This window comes from Xiphophorus maculatus, chromosome 14 (assembly GCF_002775205.1).
Source record: "Xiphophorus maculatus strain JP 163 A chromosome 14, X_maculatus-5.0-male, whole genome shotgun sequence".
Classification (NCBI taxonomy): Eukaryota; Metazoa; Chordata; class Actinopteri; order Cyprinodontiformes; family Poeciliidae; genus Xiphophorus; species Xiphophorus maculatus.
In genome coordinates, this window is record NC_036456.1 from 14,348,110 (window position 1) to 14,372,432 (window position 24,323).

At 38.1% G+C, this 24,323-nt stretch overlaps 1 protein-coding gene across 4 annotated transcripts in view; it reads right to left on the reverse strand.

Annotated features, from left to right (window-relative positions):
* LOC111610924 (ATP-binding cassette sub-family A member 1-like) overlaps positions 1–24,323 on the reverse strand; it is a 222,433-nt gene that overhangs the window by 4,141 nt on the left and 193,969 nt on the right. For all 4 annotated transcript variants that reach the window (XM_023346037.1, XM_023346038.1, XM_023346039.1 and 1 more), the window contains exons 45-49: positions 19,989–20,130; positions 18,958–19,092; positions 15,312–15,415; positions 14,211–14,303; positions 4,655–4,898 (exon numbers count right to left, since the gene is read on the reverse strand). In XM_023346037.1, coding sequence (XP_023201805.1) covers positions 4,655–4,898; positions 14,211–14,303; positions 15,312–15,415; positions 18,958–19,092; positions 19,989–20,130 — 718 coding nt within the window. The remainder of the gene's footprint in view (positions 1–4,654; positions 4,899–14,210; positions 14,304–15,311; positions 15,416–18,957; positions 19,093–19,988; positions 20,131–24,323) is intronic.

The window sequence follows — 24,323 nt, forward strand, 5'->3', positions numbered from 1 at the left end:
TGAGTAAGAGGATAAGAATGACAGTAGCAACAAATACCCTCTCTGCCCATCTCTGTGGGCATCTCTGACCCCGCTGCTGGCTGATATCGGTTTGATATGCCGAGGCACGCTCAGAATTTGATATTCACACTCAAGGCTGCGCAGTTATCCAGCAGAATATCCAAGTAGTGTTTGTGTTTAACTTTCCATAAGACCAATAGCTGGAAAGGTCTTGCATGGTGCAGCACTTTTGACTGAAAAAGATAAAAAGAAAGTGGATACATCTTGTGCTGTGATGAGTCCTATTTTTTCGCTTCCCCTAATATTCCCTTTTATTTATGTATCCAGGAATGACATGAACATCATGCACCGGTGCAACTCGGTGGCATTTCTGTGATAACAGATGGATACAGGCATTAATTACATTACGGAGGGTAAACTCAGGTGTTGATTTGGAGACCACTGAGGCATAACGCAGGAGGGGAAGGACGTCATTTACACAATTAACCTCTGTTATATAACAAAGGACATGCTGCAGAGTGCAAAGGGATTTATCTAGAGATCATACACACAATCTGCCAACACACTAATGTATTGATGCAAAGTTCTAGGTTGGGAGTTCACTTCACAAAGGAAAAATAGAAAAAAACCTTTAGTTAGTGATCAGGATGTCGGCTTAAGCCTAGAAATCAGATGGGAAATTTTTTGATGACTGGAATCAGAAACATTTTTTTAGCTCGGTTCACGGGTCAGTCAAAAAATGTTTTAAAGATCTTTATCTAACCCATGAATGCACCATGTCTACCTTCATCCATATTACTGTTCTGTGTGGATACTGTTAATGTACTAATTTTAGTACCTGTGAGGCCCTTAGAATGAAATCAGATGAAGCGCAGAGATGCTACAAGTTATTTAAGAGGAAACAAACTTTTCTATACCCTATCGAGACAAGCTTTTTCTTGCAGCTTGAAAAAGCTTTTTTGCAGCTTTTTCAAGCTGCAAAAAAGACAGAAATATATAGTCCAATCAGTAGAATAAGTTTGATTTGGATCTTCCCATTTATCTATAAGCAATAATCCCAGGTACCCAACAGGGGATGTTGATTTCACCCATTTATAGATGTTTCAGCCTGAAAAAACATCAAAATGAAATGTCCACATGAACCCACAGTCTGTCGCTTGTATCTTGAAGCCATATTATGATCCAAGAAAAGGTCATTTTCAGGCCTTCAACGGCTGTGCCTGAGGATGCATCATGGCTGTTGGTCATGTGCTCTTTTGAGGGCCTGAAGATGCCCTTTTCATTAGTGATTCGTCCTAAACTTTGTGTCGGGGCCATCAGGAAATGTTTGGTAAAATTAGTATTGTTGTTTATCGGAATTATAATCTAAGTAATCTGTTTTAGACAATTTATAGAGAAAACTTGAAAATAAACTATTCCAGAAATGCAGCATTTACCACAAGCAATGGTTAGAAGTTAATCCAAGAAAGCAATTTCACATCTTTCCACGGTCAGTGATAATATATGTTTCCATCTGCTCATTCATACTGGCCAAAACTATATCACATTATGTGTACTAAAAAAAGCTAAGCAATAGCAGTGGAGTGCCAAGACTGTTGTTCTTGCATGAATCCTCATAAACAAATATTAATTTGGCAAAAAAGCAAAATGTTGGCATAAAGCAATAAAAGACGATCAGTCCCACCCTTAACAGGCTGCATGAAAAGTGTTCTTGGACTCTATTTTTCTGCTAATGGCCCCACATTCTTATCTATCCACGTCTTTACAGTAACAACTGCTTCACGGTCCAATAATATCAACATAAACTGAGCATAGTACCTTTAGCAACAATGCATGACACATTTGGAAAAAAAACTATTTGCTTCCTTCCTACTCGTCCTGCTTTGGTGACAAATCTGAACAATTTTCCAAATATTGTCATAACATTTCGTCTTCTGGACCCAGACTGTTCTCTGAAAGACAAGTGACACCGTCACATTCTCCTTTGAGATCCGCACCGTCCCCACAATCACCATCACCGCCGCAGCCGTTGGCCGTGTCGATCAATATTAATTGTAGTGCACGTTGGGTGTTATACTATAGGTCAAGGCTGCGCTGTATAAATCAGCAGCTGAAAGGTGACTGTCTGGGTCTCTATTGGCTCTGTACCCCAATCCCCTCTGTGTTATAACACCCTGACCTGCTGGTTTAGGTATGATTTATTTACTGCCTTTTATCTGGTAAATATTGACCAGAGCACAAACTGCAGCAGCTGAAAACAAATGTTCAGAGACTACTCAAGGTTAGCAGCTGCAGTACGGCTGAAGTTGAAACACGGCTCGAGTTAAACGCTTACCATAAAAATTAATTAAAGCATTTACTTTCTGATGTATGTTTTAAATACTTAATTAGATGACTAAATGATTCCTGAAAGATGTATTTTACACAAATAATACCCGCAAAGATGGCATTCATCCCAAATTACAAGCCATCCACATGGGGATCGTGTTCATAAAATTCTGACAGTAAAATTCTTAATATTGCTGCAGCATCCTTTATACGGCGCAGATAATTTGATTAAAATACAGCAGAGAGACCGTAAAGATGCCTCCCATCTGTGTCTGTTTTTGCTCCTCTCTCAGCGAGGTGGACTCATGACCTTTCCAGACCTACGAGAAGTCATCCCCACCTCCCCGTCTGGTCATCTGCTGTGGAGCTAATAGAGGGTTTGTAAGACCAATCACACCCACACTCACCACTCACTGCCTGATTGTATCAGACCTCTGGGGGCGCGAGGAAAAACACAAGGTGAAGACAGTCTGAGGCATCCAGTACTCAGCTTATTTTCAACAAAAAGCTGCAGCGCTTGGGATGAAATAAAGAGAAGATATATAAAGCACTCCCCGCATTTTTTGGGCACATCAGCTGAAAACGTGTCAAAAGTCTTAAAGTAAATAAGAAATAAATTAATCTCTTAATGCAGCAGAATAATCACGCACAAAATAAATTTGATAAATCCAACATAACTTTACATACATTAATTCAGATAGGGGTAAAAGTCTGATGCAGCATTGGATCAGGTTTCTCTAACAAATATTTTATATTGGCAAGAAAATACAGTACAGCTCGATCAGGATCCAAAAACACATGGCTGATTAATGCAGAAATGAAACAAGTGTAATAGAGGGACTCAGGACTGTGGAGGATCTACAGAGATTGTGGAAAGAGGAATGGTCAGCAAAGACAAAGTATTCTCTTAAGAAGATGTACAAAATATTGACAGATAAACCCTACAAAAACTGTGTGCTTTGGCCTGACGGGAAAAAATATTTAGCTTTTTGGCAACAGACAATTCTGGTGGGTCTGGCATGAAGTAAAAAGAAAAGATGACTATGCAGAAAAGTATAAAGTATCTGATGCAGAAGATCTGTCACAAGGGACTTGTCATCAATGTGTGTTTCAGAAGATACTGATTCAAAATTAAATGGGTGAATAGACAAAAATCTGATCATTGGACATAAAATCATCGTTCTGCAATGAACAGAGGTAAATCCTATAGGAAACCTGTGAGGTGAGCTGAAGAACAGAGAACATAAGAGAAGACTCAAGATGATCTAGAAGAATGGTTCTCAATCCTGGTCATCACGGCTCTCTGTCACGTTTCAGGCATGTCTCTGCTCTAAAACAAATGATTGTATTCCCTCCCAAGCATGCCACAAAACGCTGCAGAAGCATGTTAATCAATACTTTAAGTCAAGTGTGTGGAGATGGGAAAACATTTAAAATATGACGGACATTATATGCGTCTGCAGACGTCAAGATATGAGATCGGTACAGTAAAACTTTCTTGGCTATTAAGTGCTATTGGTTACTTGAAAATTCCTAGAGTGCACCACTGATGGATTGTTGAAGTAGTAATCCAATAAACTGAGCTAATATAGAATTATTGGTAAATATCAGTCTATTTCAGGAAGAAGAATTTCGGGGTCAAAATGTCTCCCTTGTACAGTAAAACTAGCTAAAAATCAATAGTTTGCTCTCAAGCGTAAACACAGAAAATATTTATCATTCTCAACATCATCATTTATTTGTCAAAATGCACTCCCGAAGAACTTCCCCACGAGGACAAAAGTGAAGCTCTGGAGTTTGTACTAATAAATCTGGGTAATAGAAAATCAATCACCACCAAAGTAACTTCCTAAAGTAAAGACTTGTTCTTTTATTATGTACTACTACAACAAAAATGTGTTTTCAGTCTCTTGTGTGAAAAATGAGACTCACTTTACACCGTCAGTAAATTGAATGAAAGGAAACTAATGAAATATTAAAAGTTGAGCTGAAAAATGTTGATAGTTTAGAAGAATAATGTCAAAAGTGCACACAAAACCAAAACTATGACTTTATGTGTCTGACCCATTTCAAGCTGGAGGTATGTAGGCAGACTCAAATCAATACGGATTTTATGCACACAGTGTTATGTATAAGTTTTGTGTAACATTTGCAGAAACTTTTCAAAACTTAAGTCTGTAAGCAAATTTAACATGAAAATGTGGAAGCATATCCTATCATTTAATCCTGCTTTCATTCACACATTTCATGCATGATCCATGATTTAAAACAAGACGAAAAGATTTTAATTAATAAAGTGAGGCAAATTTTTTTTAAAATGTTTTACCTGATCCAGAGTTGTCTGGGACACAGAGTAGTCCTCCACGCCCAGCCTGTGCTGATTGCTGGTGAAGTGGCTGAAGATGCTGGCCAAAGCTCCCTGTGTGTATGGGAGTTGGTACTGGAGTGTGTTGTGGTGTTTCTCCTTGAGAACGCTGTCTGGGAAAGTCAGCTGGACAAAGTCCTCGACTGGTTTGAGGGCAGGAGGGGAGCCGCCGACACGCACGATCACCGTGTAGCCATCACCAAATCTGGAACAGAGTTAGTAGACATTCGGCATTTGATTTACATAATTTCTTTGGTGATTGAATAAAAACAAGGAAACATGCAATACTGACCATAAAGTACACAATATTTAACTTGATAGAAAAAAAAAAAAATCTGAAAGTTGTGACAGGGATTTGCATTTAATTCCCAAAGGTCAAAACTTGTTCCAAAGTTTGTGGAACAAGAGCTGCTGCCCTCCATCTTTTAGATGCATCCCCCGTTTCAACACACTTGAACGAAATGAGAGATTCTTCATGAGAAGACTGCTGAATCTGATGACACACTGAGGAGGTGTGATGTTTACTTTAGGCTTAAAACATGTAGAGATCAGACAATATTTATTAACTTTTTTGTGATTGCTCAGTTAGGTAATCTTTAACTAACCTTAATGCGAAACATCCTAAATTTTAACTAAAAAGAGCAATACTTCAAAAGGTTTGAGTCCAAACAGCAGCCATGTCACTTTTTTGAAGAATCATCATAAACTCTTAGCCTACTTCATGAAGTCGTACAGGTTCTATTTAAGTAATTTATTGATTCTAGAAGTCTGGCAGTAGCCAGGCCTGAGTATTGCTTGTAAACGTGCACCCCAAAACTATAGCTAAGAACAGTTAATAACATTATCACATATTGCCAGGAAGTGCCTGCAGATTGGTGACCTTGTAATTGGTAGGTTTTTGAAACTGCTCGTTTTCCAGACACCAAAAAACATTGACTTATTGTCAGAAAATGGCTGAATGTTTTTTAAGTGCTTAGACTGTTTTAGTCTAAGCACTTAACTAACCTTAAGTGCTTGACTGAGACGCAAAATGAAGTACAAAAACAATGCAATAGTAAATTTTACATAATAGGTCCCTTTTAAGCTTGGCTGAGAATAAGGGCACTGTGTCGACATGTTTTATATTTTTTTATAATCTGTAATAAACTGCTCATTTAAATATAAAAATCACTAAAAATGTTGTTCATTGTACTAAAGCTGCAGCAATGCTTCAGTACTGTAATTGTGTCTAATTTTATTAGTGGACTTCCACACTCAGTGGCATTAACAGCACCTCTCATAAAGAGGAAGTCTAAAAAAAGTGGTAGTGTCATCATTGCTTGGTGACAATACAATAAAATAAAATAATTCTCAAAAACATTAACAAGCCCAATGTAATTAATATTTTTGCTAAAACTATGCATAAAAAGTCATCACAGACATAAATATTGTCATAAATGAGCCTAAACTCTAAACCTAATTAGCATTCCATGTCTTTGAATATGTGTTATGTCTGCTGAGCAGAAAATAAAAACCCTGTGCCTTGTTATTCTGTCATTAGTACTCCTATGACCCCTTGTTTTCTGCCTAATTAATTCCCTGATGTTGGATTTACTCTCAGAAATGTCCATTGTGGCTTGTACTGAGCTTCATGTAACGAGTGTTGGAGCCCCCTCAGTGACAATTAGAGATGTGGTGGATAAACCAAGCATGCGTGATCCCAAAGGGAGGGAGGAGGAAGTGAAGCACTGCTGCTACTGAAAGACACAAGCAAGCCTCATAGGTGGCCAGGATTCTTGAGTCAGAACATGAGAAAATAGACTTAAAGTGTCAAAATGTGGCAATATTGTAAGTTACTATAATTATTGAGCATTAGATTTTATTAGGAATTGTATTGTTTATGTTTAGTGGTTTCAAATCTGGTTTGAACATGAATTTCCTTGACATTATGCAGGTAACAACACTATTTTAATAAATGCTTGTAATTTCCTGAAACATGTTTTAGGAAACCGATAAGCATTTATTTCCTACATAAAAATATTCAAGCAGTATTTCATTAAATATGTTTCGTCTGCTACAGACTTCTTGGAACAGTAAACCACTAACGTTACAGTTTTGGTGAAACAAGAAAGAGAGACGTTTCCAAAGACCTTCCCAACACGAGCACCTCAACCGTGCAAAGTCTACAAGTTTTAGCAGGATGTATAAAAACTTTCATCTTCAGACTGATCACAGCAGTCAACCTCATGCCTAACGCCTGTGACAACTCCAGAATATACAAACCAGGCATCACGCATTCCCAAAATGTGACTCCTCCAAGCAAAATAAATTTGATTAACGTCTTACTGATGATCTTTTATGAGCGGGGCTGTCTGTGTGGTGTGCTGATGTATTTTCCTTCTGTCAATTGCATCCTCTCTCTCCCATCAGTTTGTCTAAAAATGTATCATCAATACCAAGAGTTTTGTTTTCAAAACGCTACACAAGATTTGCAAATATGCCAAATTGTAGCCCAGGGGCTAATTTCTACCTGCTTGGTCCTTGGCAGTTTTTCCAATACTGCCAATCTTATCTAATCAGTGTGCACAGCAAGTCACATAACAAAGATATTGTCTATGCAGGTATCGCTCCATAGGATATCACAAATAAAGCCAAACTTTGTCTCCATAATTAAATGGGCTAATAATAATTTCAATGCAAGAAGGTTCAAACAGGAATTTGGAGTCACAGAGAACTCTGGTGCTGCTTTGTCTGTGTGATAATGCACATAAAACACTTTTAAGCAAGCAGCCTCCTTTAGTTTTTTCCACTGAATAACACATTTTTGATTCAATGGAACTTAAGAAAAAGTTTTCCATATATAAATATTTTTTTTTATCATCATAAAGAAATAAATGTGAAACTGCCTGAATTCAAACTTTGGCTGAACTGTTGGGTTTTGTTCGTATAGCACTTTGAGTTAGCAGCTGAAGTTTGACAGATTTTTTTTAGGGGACCACACAGTTAAACCTTTTAGAAAATATAGGAAGCAGCGATCTGGAGCTACATTAGCGTTAGCATGGTCGTAAAATCTTGAGAAGAATTTTGGAGAGCATTGTTGATTGATATATAAAACATTTGTGGAAATGTAAAATCAACAAGTGTCTGTCTGCCTTTGAGGTTTTCTACACATTCTCATGTCTAAATTCAAAGTTTTCTCAAAAACCGTAGTCACAGACACTATAAATATAAATCCAAACATTCAAAATCTGCAAAATATTTGGATGGATGGGTGAATTTTTCCATATTGTCTTAGAACCTCTGTTTTCTTGTAAATGTTCTTAACCATAATTTATAAATTTGGTGTTTTTCACAAACACTAGCCAGAAAAAAAAAACAAAACAAAACAATAATATTCAACTTTTTTTCTTTAGGATACATCAGACTAAAAGGCAACAGTCCCCCATCAAGGTTGAGACCAATGCCTTTTAGTGTTTACTTTTTGCTATATCCGAGATACACTTAGTCAAACAACTCTCAAACTCAACCAAGCTGCACAAGTCCAACTTTCTAAAAACATTGTAGCGAAATACCTACTTCAGTGGAAAGCAGGCTTTCCGTGACAGTAAAAAGCCCTTATCAATTAGCTCTCCCCCAGTCTGTCCCTCTGCTTGCCTTTTATTTCCTCTCTTGTTGCACCAAGGCAGAGATTTCAGGTACCACTTTGAGGGAAATAAGTCTTTTATATGCTCATATTTTACTTCCCCTCTAAATCCACCAGAATCCAAGTTCTTTCATCCTGGACACACTGTCTTGGCTCCTCTAAAAGAACTTCTGCAAGTGTGTAGAACGGAAAACACAGATATCAGTAAATAGAGCCCACACTGCCACACGTGGGCCAGCGTTTGAAACAATAAATTAGGTTTTTAACTGGTGATTTGAAAACCACATAAAAGCAAGATCTTAGCAACTTGGGGCTAAATTCAGCCTGGGAGGAAATAATGAATGGGTTATATTTATAGTCATGACTGCACACATTGTCACAGCTAATCCTTTCAGAATATTTTACATTTCAGATATGATACAGCAGCTCAACACAGCGTGGCAGAGCAGCTGTAATTTCAACAGCATGCCCCCCCTCCTTTCCTTTCCCCTTTCTTCATTTTCATTATTCTGCCTCAATCTTCTCCTCCACCGTGGTATGCCTGGTAGTCATTCTTCCATGTAATTTAAAACAAACAACAGCCAGACACAGATAAGAGCATGACGGGCTGAAAATAATTCGGCTGCCTTTCTTCATCTGCGGGAGCCTAGAAAGGTCACCGGTGCTGCTGCCAAGTCACAATGTTTGTGTGCACAGGAGGGGAGGGGCAACTGCAGGGCGAGAGGTCAGAGTGGGGCTTGGGTGGTCTGACACTTTGATCAAGCATGATTATACAAGAAGCTTCGTCAGACCCCTAGTTGGTGCTTTCAGAGTAAAGATGCTCTGATCCAGGAGATGAACAGGTGAAAGAAGTGCAAAATTCTTCCCTAATTTAAGAGTTAGATGGTTGAGAAGGAGTGAATGGAGATCGTCTACTGTACACTAGTACATTTTTAGATTACAGCGTTTTTGGTAAACACCTTGTTGGTGCTGAAATATTTTATGTAAAAACGTATTTTTGTTATTTTTCATAAAGAAATTGGAACACATTCAACACTGGATTGAGCACAAGTAAAACACGGTAAGAAGAAGAAAAAAAGAAAACTGTGAAAGACCTTCACATATTCAGGAATTATTCAAATTATTCAAAGATTTATTGTTTGAAATTATTATGCTATGACTATTAATCAAAATATCTTAATGCAATCACAATAGACCGTTTTTTTTTTACATATAGACATTTAAAAAATGTTGTGATACTACTGCGATAATTGATAAAAGAAACTACTCTAAATCTCTTTGCAGTCTTTTTAAAGTAACTATATGGCTGCGATTGCATTACAGCAACTATAGCCTCTATTGATGCTCTCATGTAAGCAACGATGGAGAAAATAGCGAAAGTCAAACTGACAATCCAACTAGTTTTTGAAGTTTTGTAACATAATTCATTGGAAGTTATTGGTGCCACAATAAATAAAAATTCCTACCATGAAAAGAAACATTAACAATATGACAAATGTGTTTTTAAATCTCTGGGTTGGGGGCCTGTTAAGTCTCTATCGCTGAAGTTCTCCTGACCTTCTCCTCGTCATCAAATAAATCGCCACTAAGTCTCCAGTTTATGAATTTCAATTCAAGCTGGAGGCTTGAGCTGCATGGACGTTGGTCATGCATCGATGGCCGGGTTTGTGGCTCCAACGCATCGCAGTTTTTCTACAGTCCTGGGTGCCTTCCAGGCTCCAGTCTTTCCTTTCACTCTTTTTAAAATGAATGCAACTATTGTGAACTACAATCTTGAAAATAGTTGAAAGAGTATCGTAAAACAAAAGAAAAAGGAAAAGAAAACTGATACGAGTCTTTTAATTAGAGCATGGCTTGTACAAGACCTTTAACAAAAAACAATCTTGAGAAAAAAGCATGACTGATATCACAAGACAAACATTGGGATGAGATATTCTCAGAATTCTGTGTTACAGAATTAAACGTCTATATGTACTTGTACTAGTAGAGGCTTATCTTCAGGGTTACTGAAATGTGAAATGTAATTTGTTGCTTTAAAGAAAATTTCAGTTGAAGATTTTCATGTGTACAGCCAAACAAACCCATACAGATTTTAGATGTAGTCTGTTGTCTGTAAATTTTAAGACTGCTTGTAGACGTGGCAGCAAACAACAATATATTTCAAGCATCACAGTTTCAAACAAATTAAAGTTGTCCTACAGCTATCAAAGCTGAAGATGTGCATTCTGAAAGTCAGCAGACCTTACATAGACAGTCCACCCAATGCACCATCTGTCTGACAGCGCTGTGTCTTAATTACCCCTACGATGTTGATGCATTGTAAACCGTAAAGAGGATTATTTTGTCATCCATCTCTGCAGTTGACAAGCACTTAAAAGCACTAAAGTATTTACTTAATGGCATACCTGCAGAGCTGATGCACAGCAAGATGGAAGGAATTTATTGGACTTCTCCATGTCAACTTCAGGAACTGATCCAAACTTTCAGAGACTGCTCTTGTAAAAGAAAACACTCCAGCATTACCTTAATGCATTAAAGCCACTCTCTGCCCCACTTTTTTTTTTTTTTTTCTTTTTAATATGGTGACGCATTTTGACCATGAAGAGTATAAGACTCCTGGCTGTTGGATGTGCTTAACTGCAGGTACTCTATGAAGAGGCGATATGAATGATATCAATCAGTGGAAAATCCTGCAGTTGGCTAGACGGTGTCCTTCCTAACTGACAAGATTATAGGGAAGCTTTGAAGCTGCTTTTATTGGTTCCTCCACTTCATTTGGGTTTACTTAACACCTGGGAGCTTTCATACGAGTGCACCACCATACTAAAAACCAATTTATAGCCTCCTGTGCTTTTTTTTTTTTTTTTGCTTATTTATTCCTCACCATCTCAGTCCGCTTTTCATAAACTCCTGAAATGTGAGTGATTTAAGGGGGCTGTATACGAGGAAGGATAAACAGATGGATGGGGATAACGAAGAGGCTGCCCGCCGTCTCAGAAGGGGCTGCCCAAACTTAATCTTCAGCCTTCTTTTCACCTGATGACCACCTCAGCAGCGGCAGAAATTGGCTCATTTTGTGCCTGACTCACACAAAGGCAGGTTTATTAAAGCAGCAGGCGGGTGTTTCACCGATAACCAAAAGGTGAAATGATGAACTAAAGGGGGCAGCACCAACAAAGACGACGGTAAGTACAGAAAATGGCGGAGAGAGACAAATAAGGACAATGCAGTTAGGGGGTTATGAAGGAGAAGGATTCTGGGAGGAAGCGAGGGAGTGAAGGGTTGCAAATGTTTGAGGGTAAGCATGTATTACATATGAGCCACGGGGGGTCAAAACTGTGAGAGCTGCCGCCATGGTGAGATGCTGCGCTCATTTCTGGGGCTTGTGATGGAAAAACGATGGAGGAGCAAGTGGCGAGGGGATGAAGTGGTAACCCCCCGCTTTGCAGGTCAAGACGCTCTCGCCGTGTGACAATGGCATGCATCACCTATCTCTGATGCAATGCCTCCCTTATTGCCTAACAGAAGCTTCTCCATCTGCAAGCTGCTACTTGTGCAAACCAGCCCGTTTTCTGACATATCAAGAGGTAGCTAGCAGCTATTAAAATATTCAAAACTCTTTTGTGATTACGCCATGTTAAAATCGTTATCTTGCTTTTAATGTATTTTCTTAGGATTTATAGTGACAAAGTAGTGTACACCTCTAAAATAGTAGGGAAATTTGTTGTATTTTCGTTTTGTTTTTACAAAAACATTGACTAGTAAATACTAATGTGTTCAGTCCCTATTTACCATGACACCTCCAAATATAATTAAAGTGAAATCAATTGCCTTCAGAAGTCAGCTGACTATTTAATACAGCCCGAATGTGCAACAGAGGATTTATTAGAGAAAATCAGTGAACAAACTGCCTCATGAAGACCTAGGAACACAGTAGACATGTCACAGATAAAGTTTGGGATTAATTTAAAGCAGATTTAGCTCTCTAGAAAATTACCAAGCTTTGAACTGCTCACAAAGACTCTCCAATCCATTGTCTGAAAATGGAAAGGGCATAGTACAACTGCAGGGCAGAAGAAGAGCAATAAGAGAAGATGCCAAGAGACCCATGATGATTTCCAGATATCCATTTTTCTGGTGTTATGTGCTTCATGGTCCTACTAGTAGAAAAAGTTCTTTTTGGAAAAAAAAAAGAAAAACTATAAGAAGTCCCATTTACCTATTGCTACAACACAGTAAACATGTAAGATAAGTTGCTTTACAGGAATTAAAAGAAAATACAAACAAAATAATAAACCAAAGGAAAGAGCAAAAGAAGAAAAGATAATAATGTTGATCCAAAGTAGATAAACTAGATGCTCCTATTCAAGGTTGGTAGATAAGTGTAAGTAAGAGTCCTCTGGTCTAATTCCTTTTCTGGTTTGAAAGAATAGGAGTCTAAAAAGTAGCTGCTAGGGTAGTAGAGACATGCCCCAAAAGACTTGATTTGTAAAAACATAAACAAAAAGAGTGAGAATACTTCTCCATTCACTTCACAGTTATGTTCTACTTTGTGTTGATCTGTCATCAAATCCCGATGAAACACATTGATGCTTGAGGGTATAACATGACCAAAAGTGGAAAGGTTCAAGAGGCTCTTTGTGTGACAATTGTTTGTGTGTGCAAATTTCAACAGTAAGAGAGTAGGGGTGTGTGTGTGTGTGTGTATGATGTGCCACAGCACAAACGTGGCAAGATAGTGACAAGGAAAGAAAACAGAGAAGACATTGCTTAATTGCCTTTTCAGTCATTAACGGGGTCTCACACCTCATGAAACATTAATTACACCGAGCGCTGTGGAGATAGGGAAGCTTAATTAGAAATTATTCACTGCACAGCGAGGGCTGAGCGATAGTATTTCTGCGGCGTGTAAATTGTCCGTGTGAGATCTAAAATAAGCGCAGCGAAAATCTATGTAGACGCAGCGCTTATCTGGTTTCCCCCTCACATGCTTGTCTTGTGAAGTGAGATTCTCTTTTTACCTAACAGCAAGTGGAGTGAAGTGGGACATGTGTTCACCTTCCTACACCCCTTTCCCCCCACATTGTCTCACGTTGATCCTACCTATCTGATAACTCCCGCTTACTTCATAAATTATTTACACCACTCTGCTCATGCCCTTACGTTCAGGACGTAATTGGCAGAGAATTTGCCTGCTACCCTAACATCTGGGAGGGGCTGATTAGTTCAAACCCTCCCACTTTAGTCCTTCACCTCAACTTTCCCCATCTTTTAATAGCCCTTCCTACAGAGCAGCCTATGTTTTTCTCCTTTGCAGTGATCTAAAACTGCAGTTATTCATGTGACATTAACGCTCTTGATGGGAAATACCCTTGACACTACCGCCCCCTTCGTGCTGTTCCATGCGTTTCCCCTAATCCCCTGCACAACTTGACAAATGGTCCGCTCCACCCCCTCATCTCAGGTGTATTGATCCAACTCTCCACCCAGCGATTGCCACCGCGTAATCCTGTCAGGAATTTTGTTCCCGCATGTGTGTGTGCGTCTGCTGGTTGAACGTCATTCCTCTTACAAGCTCAAACAAAAGGAGTGGCAATAATGTCAGCTGACTGTACCCAAGATAATGGACTGGCCTCTTTGCGGTATTAAATGCTGGCTTTTGAAAATGTCACATAAATGAAGGTTACAAATAAACACAAAAAAGCAAGTGCAACATCTGTAGAGGTCTGTTGATATTGACATCAGGAGCACCAACAGAGAAAAAAAAAGAGAGTTTATCTTTGGAGTTTTCTTTCACTTCAGTTGAAAAAGTAGTTCTTTTTGGTTCATATTTAAAATTGTGGTATGTTCTTTTAACACCAATTTCATATTCAGAGACAAATTAAGAGTCCTCACCTGCTTTTCAGATGCTGGATGCTTCCAAGGCATTTGAAGCGACCATTTACCATGATGGCCATGCGAGTGCACAGTGCTTCACACTCCTCCATGCTGTTGGAAGACACGAGAGGTAAGGTAATAGTAAAAGTAAACTTTTTACCAAGTGTGTTTTTCTCTTAAAACAATGGGATCTAAAAGAAAACAGCAAAGTTTCTGCAACTTTTTAACCTTTGTAAGGACTTTCAGACCTCATTTCTCTCAAAGTAATAGCTGTGGTCTGAGCATGTTACTCATCCGTTCTGACACCTTAAATGGAGGACAAATATTGTAATTAGATTGAGTACAGAGTGCCATCTGCAGCCCTATTATCTGTTATCTTTTTGGATCTTTTTTATTGTTGAGCCACAGCTTGAGCCAAACGTAGCTGAAGCGAAACCTGTGACAGCCTTCTGAAGTACGGCACAATTAGTATTATGAGTTTGTAAAACCCGACGAATTTGCCACCTAACAAAACAGAACCACCTGGTCATGACATGGACAATTGGACGCAGCTCTGCCACATTGCCTGCGACAACAACAAATGCTTTTATTCCTCCATCAAAGGAGCCAGTGTAATGAGGAGAATCTATTCTAAACGAAACTGAGCCAGGGGGAATAAACGCTTCAATTCGGGGAATGTTAAAGTGAATGATGAAGTAAGCAAACAATTACATTTCCTGCTTATTTTTCCTCAACGGGAGGAAACAAAGTTTGGGAACTCAAGTTGGCTTCAGGAAGTCTTGGGTAATGAAAAGACTCTACCACTGATATTGACAGTTTCCCCTTTCAAAGAAGGCCAAACAAAAAAAAAAAAAAGCTGCAGTCAGTCGATATGCCCTCACGCTTCATGAAAGCTTTATAGCAGCCAGTGTGTTTCTGGCAGCCAATATTAACTGCCACTCTGGAAACAATACCTCTCAACGAAACGGGGACTTCAATCAATTATAATTACAATATTTATGGCTCCCATTCGCTTACAGAAAACATGTTTTCCGCACTTTTCTCCCCCGGAGGAGAGTCTAAATATTTTGACTGGGTGAGCGCATCAAAGGAGGATCGATGAGATGAGTGGGGTCCCACCTGTGCGATGTGAGAATGACTGAGCGTCCCTCTTTGATGACACTCAGGATGCAGTCCCAAAGGAAGCGTCTGGCTTTGGGGTCCATCCCGGTGGTTGGCTCATCCTGCAGTAAATAATAAAACAACAAAAAAATTTGCTTTCTCTTTCTTTTGAAATCATCACATTGTTTAGGAATAAACTGCAGTGTGGAGCTGTTTATCACCACCTGGGATAGAAATTCAGTGCTTTACAAAGCAAAACCCTTGAGCTTCCTTTTACATGTTGTTGCATCACAACAGCAAATTTAAATTAATTTTTTTTAAAATTATACTTTACCAAAATTACAAATCTACAGACCAAACAGTGCAAGGAGAGAATCAATCAGAGAAGACCTGCTGCACGGCTAGATCTCCATCTGCCTTGCACATTTAGAAAAGGACGTTTTTCCCATTTCTCCTTGCAAAATAGCATTTTATTCAGAGGTATCAGAATAAAGGGGGCTAAAAATCATTTACCCACTTTGTAAATATTATTTTAATCATTTTCATTTTGCTTCACATTTATATACACCGTTATGCTGATCAAAGAGGCACCCACAGTGTATCGGAATGCTTTTCTGTAGATCATTACATCAATTCAAGAATGTAACAAATTTGACCTTCCCAGTCTACAAGGAGAAGCTTTTAACTGACAAATAACAATCTTCTTAACATGGAAAATATTAGGTGAACAATTTATGTCTTTTCTTAATTATATATATTTAAAAAAAAAGTCTCCAAGGAAGACTTTGGCACATACATTTACTAAATATGTCTAAATACAACATGTGATTTTTTCAGGGAAAGGAGGACACATATCTGGTTGTTATACTTAATAAAAGACACAAAATATACATACTAAGAAAAGGGAACGTTTATGTATGTAAATATTTAAGGAAACTGGTGTTGTCAAATGACATTTTTGTTATACTTTTCAGTTATCTGGTATTTAATATGAAAAAAAACTCACAATAAAACTATTTTATAATCTTTAATTAGAACTTGCCAGATTTGGCCTGAATAGTAAAAAGTCTGGATGCAACTGTTCACATAAGATCCCTGAAAAACATAATTTGTCATTCTTGGTTGTGTATATGTAACAATACCCAAGGAGTATGGATAGCTTTTTAAATTTTTTTTTTTTACAAGGCACTGTAGGTGGGCTTTGAAAACAAAACAAAAACAATGCAATGAAGAGCAATCAAATGTCTTTTAGATCTGTAATAGGGAATATTTCTTGGAACCGCCATCTGTTCAGTGAAGTCCTGTATCTGCCAAGGTGCTCTGCAGCTGTTCCATGGGCATATAACACAATTAATAAGAAACAAAAAGAGACATTTAGAAGCCCACAGACATGCAGTGCACAGGGATTGCTTTCTGACCATAACCCCCATGCGCACATAACGAGGACGCAGGCTGAAGCCCAGGCAGGCTCAGCTCGGCTCAGCTCAGCACAACTCAACACGGAGACACACAGAGTGCCACTGCTGTTTCTCTTTTTCCTCAGGGCCTGTCTGTTCACACACGATTAGAGTGACAGTCCTCAGACTGACTGGTTTCATTCCAGACTTCCCTCAAAAACAGAATCCTACAAATCCCACGGGTTTGGTCAGGATGCCCAACGCAAGCCTGTGCAAAAAATAAAAAAAGTAAAAAAAAACCCTATGTGATGCTGCCTCAAGGCTGACTGGGCTCCCTGGGCTACCACACAATGCTTAAATTGACACAGACACAGATGCCACATTATCCCTGAGCTTTAAAGTGAAGGCTAACTTGGCTGCAGGGACTAAATAAGGCAGTTTGGAACGGTGTGCACAATTTGATCCTGCCAAAGCTGTAAAGATTATCCTATTACATGTAATTTATTATGGATTATTCATTACTGAAGTTATTGGAAGCATAAACGTATGAACTGCTATGCATATATTACAGTGTAAGAGGAGGAAATGGTGAATAATTCAGCAAACCAACAGATGTCATATTGCTACATGAGCTCACAGGAAATCACGCGTTTGGCACATTTAGAGTTTCTCTTTATTACTTCTGAGGAAGTATATGGTTACAGTTTGCTCTGTGTGCCTGGTAGCAGGAGAGGCTTACATGAAAATGTGATCCGAAATGGCAGAACATGGATGGCTATCATTTCATGACAATTTAGACTTGAATGTACTGTAGATCTGGCTGGTTATTTTAGTCATGGGCCGTATATGGCATATGATAACGTAAAAAAACAACAACAAATTTCTAGTACGGTAAATCAAATCAGGTAAATTACTCCAAGAACAAAGCACAAGATGTATTTAATCTAATCCCTGATTTAAATGTTTCTTTATGGAAGAAAAGCAGAACCGTTTCCTACATAAACATTTATACAAATATAAGAGTTTCTCATACCTTCTTTCTTATAAATCTGCTTCCAAAGACAGACGATTTTGCAATCTTTTAGAGTGGTCTTGATGATTATCAAGGATTTTTGAAGGTCTTTCAGTGTTCTTCCCTGCTTCCATACTCATTTGGTGACCAGTATTTGACCAGATAATTATGTTGTTTGCTAAACCACTCAGCTCTGAAATATAAATAACTCAAATATATATATATAAAAAATACATAGAAAAGAAAATTTGAGTTATTCTTCACTTCTCCCCTTTTAGTTCTTTTCTTTTTACATCCACTAGGGTAGGTAAAAAAAAAAAAGAAAAGAAAATCTATGCAGAAATTTAACTTGAGAAAATGTGCTAGTATAGAGGTGGTACTTTTCATTTTACCCTGAACCTTCATTCAGTTTAGTCCACGATTAGGGTTATGTTTAGGCATCATGGGTAATTTCTTTATTGCGCGGGGGTCTGATAACGTTGGAAGACCAGGAACTTTGATGCTTTTTACCTTTTGGTTCAAAACCACATGTACAACTTTGAATAACTGCAGTTGATGATGAACTCGTTTCAAATCTTTTCAGTTTCTTAAACACACAACACACTTTCAGATACACCAGGATTTTTTTTTTCTTTTCCACCTACCCTCTTTGCTATTTTCAGAAGACAGCATGCTGACATGGTCAGGTATAGGGCACAAATAGTGTGAGGAAAAGGCCACAAATAGCATCCGCATCACGGATTGTTCTCATTGCTGGTTTCTCAAAAGTCTTACTGAGATTTTCAGAGATCAAAAAAATAAGGTTGTGCAATAGTGCTTAGAATATTAAACACGAAAGGTAATTATTTACCATCTATATTAAGGTGACATTTCTTTATCTTAACTTGTACTTGATTTTAAAATCAACACCTCTCTTCACTTTCAGAACCAAGGCAGTAAATCTTGGTTCAAACGTGAGCGTGTATGTGACCACTCTTTTCCCAAGGTATACACTTGTGCTCCTTTGGGAAATTTAATGAGGATTTGCAGCTTCGATCCATATCTTGTTTTTCCTGCCTCTTAGACCTTGCTTCATATTCCAAAGCTATTTCCACCTCCTCGATACAATCTCTGAGCGCACAGAGACAAAATAAATGATCTACTTCACTCTAAACACCTCCAATGAACAAATATTGACAGAAAGTACCACTCGGTTATGAAACAGCAGCATAATTCATTTCACAGTGTAGAACATAATAATGAAGCTCAATCTCACCAAGAAAACCACTGGCGGACACCCGATCAAGGCCATCGCTGTGGAAAGTTTACGTTTGTTCCCACCGCTGTAGGTTCCTGCTGACTTGTTGGCGTACTTGATCAGCCCCAACTTCTGAATCCCCCATTCGGCCACCTTTCAAGAGAGAGAAAGACAAAGCTCCCATTATAGATTCAAAATGGTTATTTGTAAACCCAGGAATGAACTCATGACATCGTCATGGATGACATTTGGTTTTGGTTATACAACAAACATTGAGGTCTGTGGTTTTCAAGTTTAAATATGTCGACAGGGAAATAACACGGTGACTCGTTAATTACAGGCTGTGGAGTGAATTTTCGGTAAAGCAAACATTGTCAAACATTAACTATTAGGAACATTAGAAAAAGTTAAGATTTAGCTAAGGATGTTATAAGATGTTTTGTGCTAACATATTAAGCTTTTTCTAAAATTAATGATACACTGCAGTATTTTAGTTGTAATTATCCCCAAACTGTAAATGTGTGAGGGTTTTGTTTTGGACAAGTAAAACATTAGAAGGAATTTGTTTGAATGGAATTTTTTTGTCTTCAAATATCACAATGGATTGCTGCAACATTCAGAGTACTGCTTGCAGGACGGGGTCCCTTTGCGCTGCAGCTAAGACATCAAAGTCCTGGCTCTGAGTCTGTGGTCACTGCTGGCCCCCTTCCTCTTTTGATTTTTTTTCTCCTGCAGGCAGTTGGTGTGAGAGAAGAGCAGCCAGGCTGCCTAAGGCATGCCACACCACTGGGCACTGTGAATAATGTAGAGCCACAACCCACAGCTGCTGCTTTTGTTACATGGGCCATATTTCATTATGCATGGCTTCTTGCATCCAGGTTACCTCTAGCTTCTGCATGTTTGTTTCTAAACATGCATTCTTGCTGACATGCAGCAGAGAACACACCCTAAGCCACCTGGAAAAAGAAAGCATTTTATTGCGCCTGCATTAGCTTTACAGCCTAAAGCTGCCTCAATCCATTGGAAGGTAGAAATAAAATGTCAATTACCATGGCAACCTCTTCTTCTGGTACCCCTCTTAGTCGAGCATAAAACTCCAGATGCTCTCGTCCAGTCAAAAGGTCATCAATGGCGTCAAACTGGGGACAGTAACCCATGTTCTGGTGAACATGTCTCATTTCTGTCCGTATGCTGGGAATAAAAACAAAAAAACAAAATGCTCTTTATAGTATGATTGCCAATAGTTTTTGAAATAACTTAATTATAGAATGGTATGACAAAACTTTTGGAGTAGGAGAAGAGGTCAAGAGCTGGAAAAGCAAATATTTCTGAGAGACTTGTCAAATATTCACAATGACTTGATAAGAAACACAAGAAAACAAAGATAGCCCAGTAAAAGCCACGGAATGAAATGTGTCATACTCTGCACGTACCTCCAACTAAATGTCACTATGTCTGAAGCAAATTGGGTAAAAAAAAAAATAAAAAATACCTCCACACACAGGCTGTCTTTATCACTCCGAGGCATAAAGTGGTGAAGTGGATTTTCTTTCATCTCTGCCAAGCTGCTTTGTTTCTTAAAGATAACACTGGGAGAGTTTTTTTAATGGGTATTTTTCAAAAGGAATGGTCAAATGGATAAATCAAAAAAAGGCTGGAATAAACTTAAAGCTTCAGTGATCTAATTCTGTGTTGTGGTCTTATTGTGACAAAGGTTTGTGGTAAGTGTAGGTAATGGTCTGCATCTGGTTCCAACATAAAGTGGTTAAGTATTTCTCAACATCATTTTCATGAAAGGACTCTACACCAAAAATCATTCCGAGTTGGAATAAAAATATTTCTTCTGGAGATTTTTGCTGAGGAGTGTTTGCCAGTCTTCTGCCTAATAGAATTTGATGAATGTTGTTAAAAACCTAACTTTGCTTATTGAATCCCTGCAGACTAATCAATTTTGCAGCATGGATTGGAAATCAGTGTTACCTCATAACCAGATAAAAATAGGAGGCATGGAGAGGTATACAGATACATACAGCATTTTCCACATTTGTTAAAACCTCTGGTAAACATCTATAGACCTTTCAAGTAATTTAGCTTCCATTGCTTAATGTCCAACAAGTGACATTAAGTAATGACTTTTCTCAGCAAAAGTTACAATTTATTCATGGTTTACAGTCAATTAGATTTTCTAAAAATGTTTAATCAGTGACCCATAACTGTTTATTTTGTCTTAGAGTATAAGTAATATAGGTTTGGTTACTCTGCAATTATTCTTGTTACATATGCTATTGCGATATACACTGCTCAAAAAAATAAAGGGAACACTTTAACAACACAATATAACTCCAAGTAAATCAAACTTCTGTGAAATCAAACTGTCCACTTAGGAAGCAACACTGATTGACAATCAATGTCACCTGCTGTTGTGCAAATGGAACTTTGTACAGAACAAAGTATTCAATGAGAATATTTCTTTCATTCAGATCTAGGATGTGTTATTTGAGTGTTCCCTTTATTTTTTTGAGCAGTATATATATCTTTTTTACCTCCATGGATCAATAAAACATCTAAGCTAATCTATTGTGCCCAGCAACAAAGCCCATTTTATGGTCCTTCAAGTTCTTTTGTACCCCAATGTACACACAAATCCCCACAATCACAGCAAAAAGTTTTTTTCTTCAGATTTATGAAGAATAAAAGCTTACTTCAGCTGCCAAAGAACCCATTAGATGACGCAAATTTAGCAACGCCTCAGGCTCCCATCTGCAGGTGAGCTGTATTTTAAATGTGTCAAATTAAATTTTCTGGCCATAATTAAGCAACAAACCTCCTAACAGGACATTTCATAGTTACTTAAATGTCACAGTGAAAATCCAGTTATGTGGTTAAAAGAATTTTCCATAGAGGTGGGGAATGTTTCGGCCAAAGTAAGAAAAAGCAGTCGAAAGTCCTACTGGTGACCATCAGTGTATAACTTTGTTTCTGTGGTCCGCAGCACTCACATGACCATTTGTTCATTGAGTCGTTTCTGCACCTCTGCCATTAAATACACCCATTTTGTGTAAAAGGAAACATAATTGATATTTTCCTCAGCTCATCAAGAATCATACAATCATATTCCAAAATGTGGTGGGTTTTTTTTTCCCGATCACTGTAGCACCAAAAATACAGGTTTCACATAAAACATTACCCTCCTCCTGATAGCCCTACTTCACGAGTAACCCAGGACCATGTGCAAGGGGCTTGAGCTTTGGATTCAATTTATTTGGCCTGGAGATAATAGATTGTTTGTCGCAGCTGCTTGATAACTGCCTTTAGCTTGAAGCCAAAAATAGCTAAAGATGAAGCCCATGGGAGTAGCAGTTATAAGGTTGTAGCCTTTGCATGAAACCATAGTTGCTAGTTCTGCTTCATATTATCCAATGATAAGGTCACAGGCAGCAGTGCATGCTGGTCATAAGTCACAGATAACCAACAAGCGTGTCTACTGTAGGTTCCCTCAATATCTTGACATCCTCCCGCCACAATATTTAAACATCAAACTCTCATCAGCATGTTTAAAATGGTCAGGAACATTTTCTCATCCATAGTACAGAATGAAGAATGTTCTTAAATCAGTCGAGACAACTTTACAAATGAATAAATAATTACCTTTTCATTTTTTTCTGATTTGTATTTTTATGTCGTAGTCTTAGTCTAGAGAAAGGGGGGCTTCAGTTGCAAAGTGAATAGAGAAAAGCTACAAACAAAACAACAAAGAAATCTATTCAAGCATTCTGAAATCATTAGAATGGAAATCCTCAGATCGCCAAACAATAATTGACTATTCCCAGTGAAGCTAGAGGTTGATACAAAGACCTGAGCATCGCTTTATTAATACATCAGTATTCCTACAGTCAAACTTTGCCTTTGGCAGTCTCTCAGTGGAGTTGTTTTTACTTAACGGGGGACTGGGTTATATAAAAAAGAAAAAGTCTAAAACAATATAAAGCAATCATTCAGGGAAACAATTTTAAACATTACTCAGGACATTGAGTTTAGACAAAAGCAACACATAATCCATATGAAAACCTACAATTCTATATATGACTAAAGGGTTCAGCAAAACTTTGGAAACTTAAGACAACCTTTGTCATTACTGTGTCTCTACACAACACATGATGTCTACAGAGGCTTGCAGACAAGAAAAAACAGAAAAAGAACAATTACTATAAATTCTGCTTTATAAATGAATTGGTCTGAGTTGCTTGTCAATTACACACCATGTAGACCCCCAAAGTCTGGTTGTTTAGTGTTCTAAGCACAAGGACTGAACAAGGTGAGGTTGTATGTAGTTTATATGCTCTTCAGCTCAGGAGGAAACTCTCTGGAAAGCTGAGATGTGTCTACTTCAAATCAAGTCTCAAAACACTTTTGTTCATTACAGGTTTTGATAAAAAAAAAAAAAAACTGACAGTGACTTTCTGTTGAAGAGTGAGAAAGCTAGATTTGGAGAAGACAAACGTAAAATTAAACTTCAAACCGAAGTCAGATTTAAAAGTCCCTTCAATATCTGTATCTTAGCTGCAAAGACAAAGCCCTCTTCCAATTGGCCTCTGTAGATTGATGTCTTTTTACTAATTTGCATTACATCATCAGCTTAATCTGACTGTGTTGCACTGTAATTCAGACTGATTTGGACATAGTGTAGCTTGATCTGAATGTGACCATGTGGTTTTATTGTGCAGGAATGAATTAGATGGATTTGAAGTCAATGTGAACTGAGTTGGATTCTACATACCTGAAAAGAATATGTCCTATTTGTCTTGCAAAGTACCCTGAGAAGATGGTTCTTGTGAACTGAAGCTATAAAAATAAACAGACCTGAATGTAAATGTGCCTATAATTTAGAAAAATGTGGGGTGGAGAGGAGATGTGCTTTTGTTTGCAATTGAGAGATCACACAAACAGTCTATGATGTAAACATCCAACACAACCACAAATGAGGTAATGATTCACTAATTTTCTAATTTCCTCTTGGTCTATTAGAATAAAAGATAGCAAATGAGCCAACACCCACATGGTTTCCTTTTTTAACACTAAACAGACACCAAGCAGAAAAGGAAGTCGATGCAGGTAGGGACAGATATTCTTGAAATTACAGATAAGATAGAGAACTGCTGCGAGAGCAGAAGCATCCATTTAAGAAACTGTTGCCTTTCCTCCTCTGCTGATCGTTCTTCTTGCCAGAGCGCAGAAAGCGAGCATAATGAGATGAAAACATAAGAGTGGGTGTTGCCTGCTCACATCTGTTTTTCCTCTTTTCAGCTGATTCCCCTAAAGGTCCCAGAGATTTTTCTTTGATCACTATCACCCACATTAATCAACATTACCGGAGCTGTGTAAGG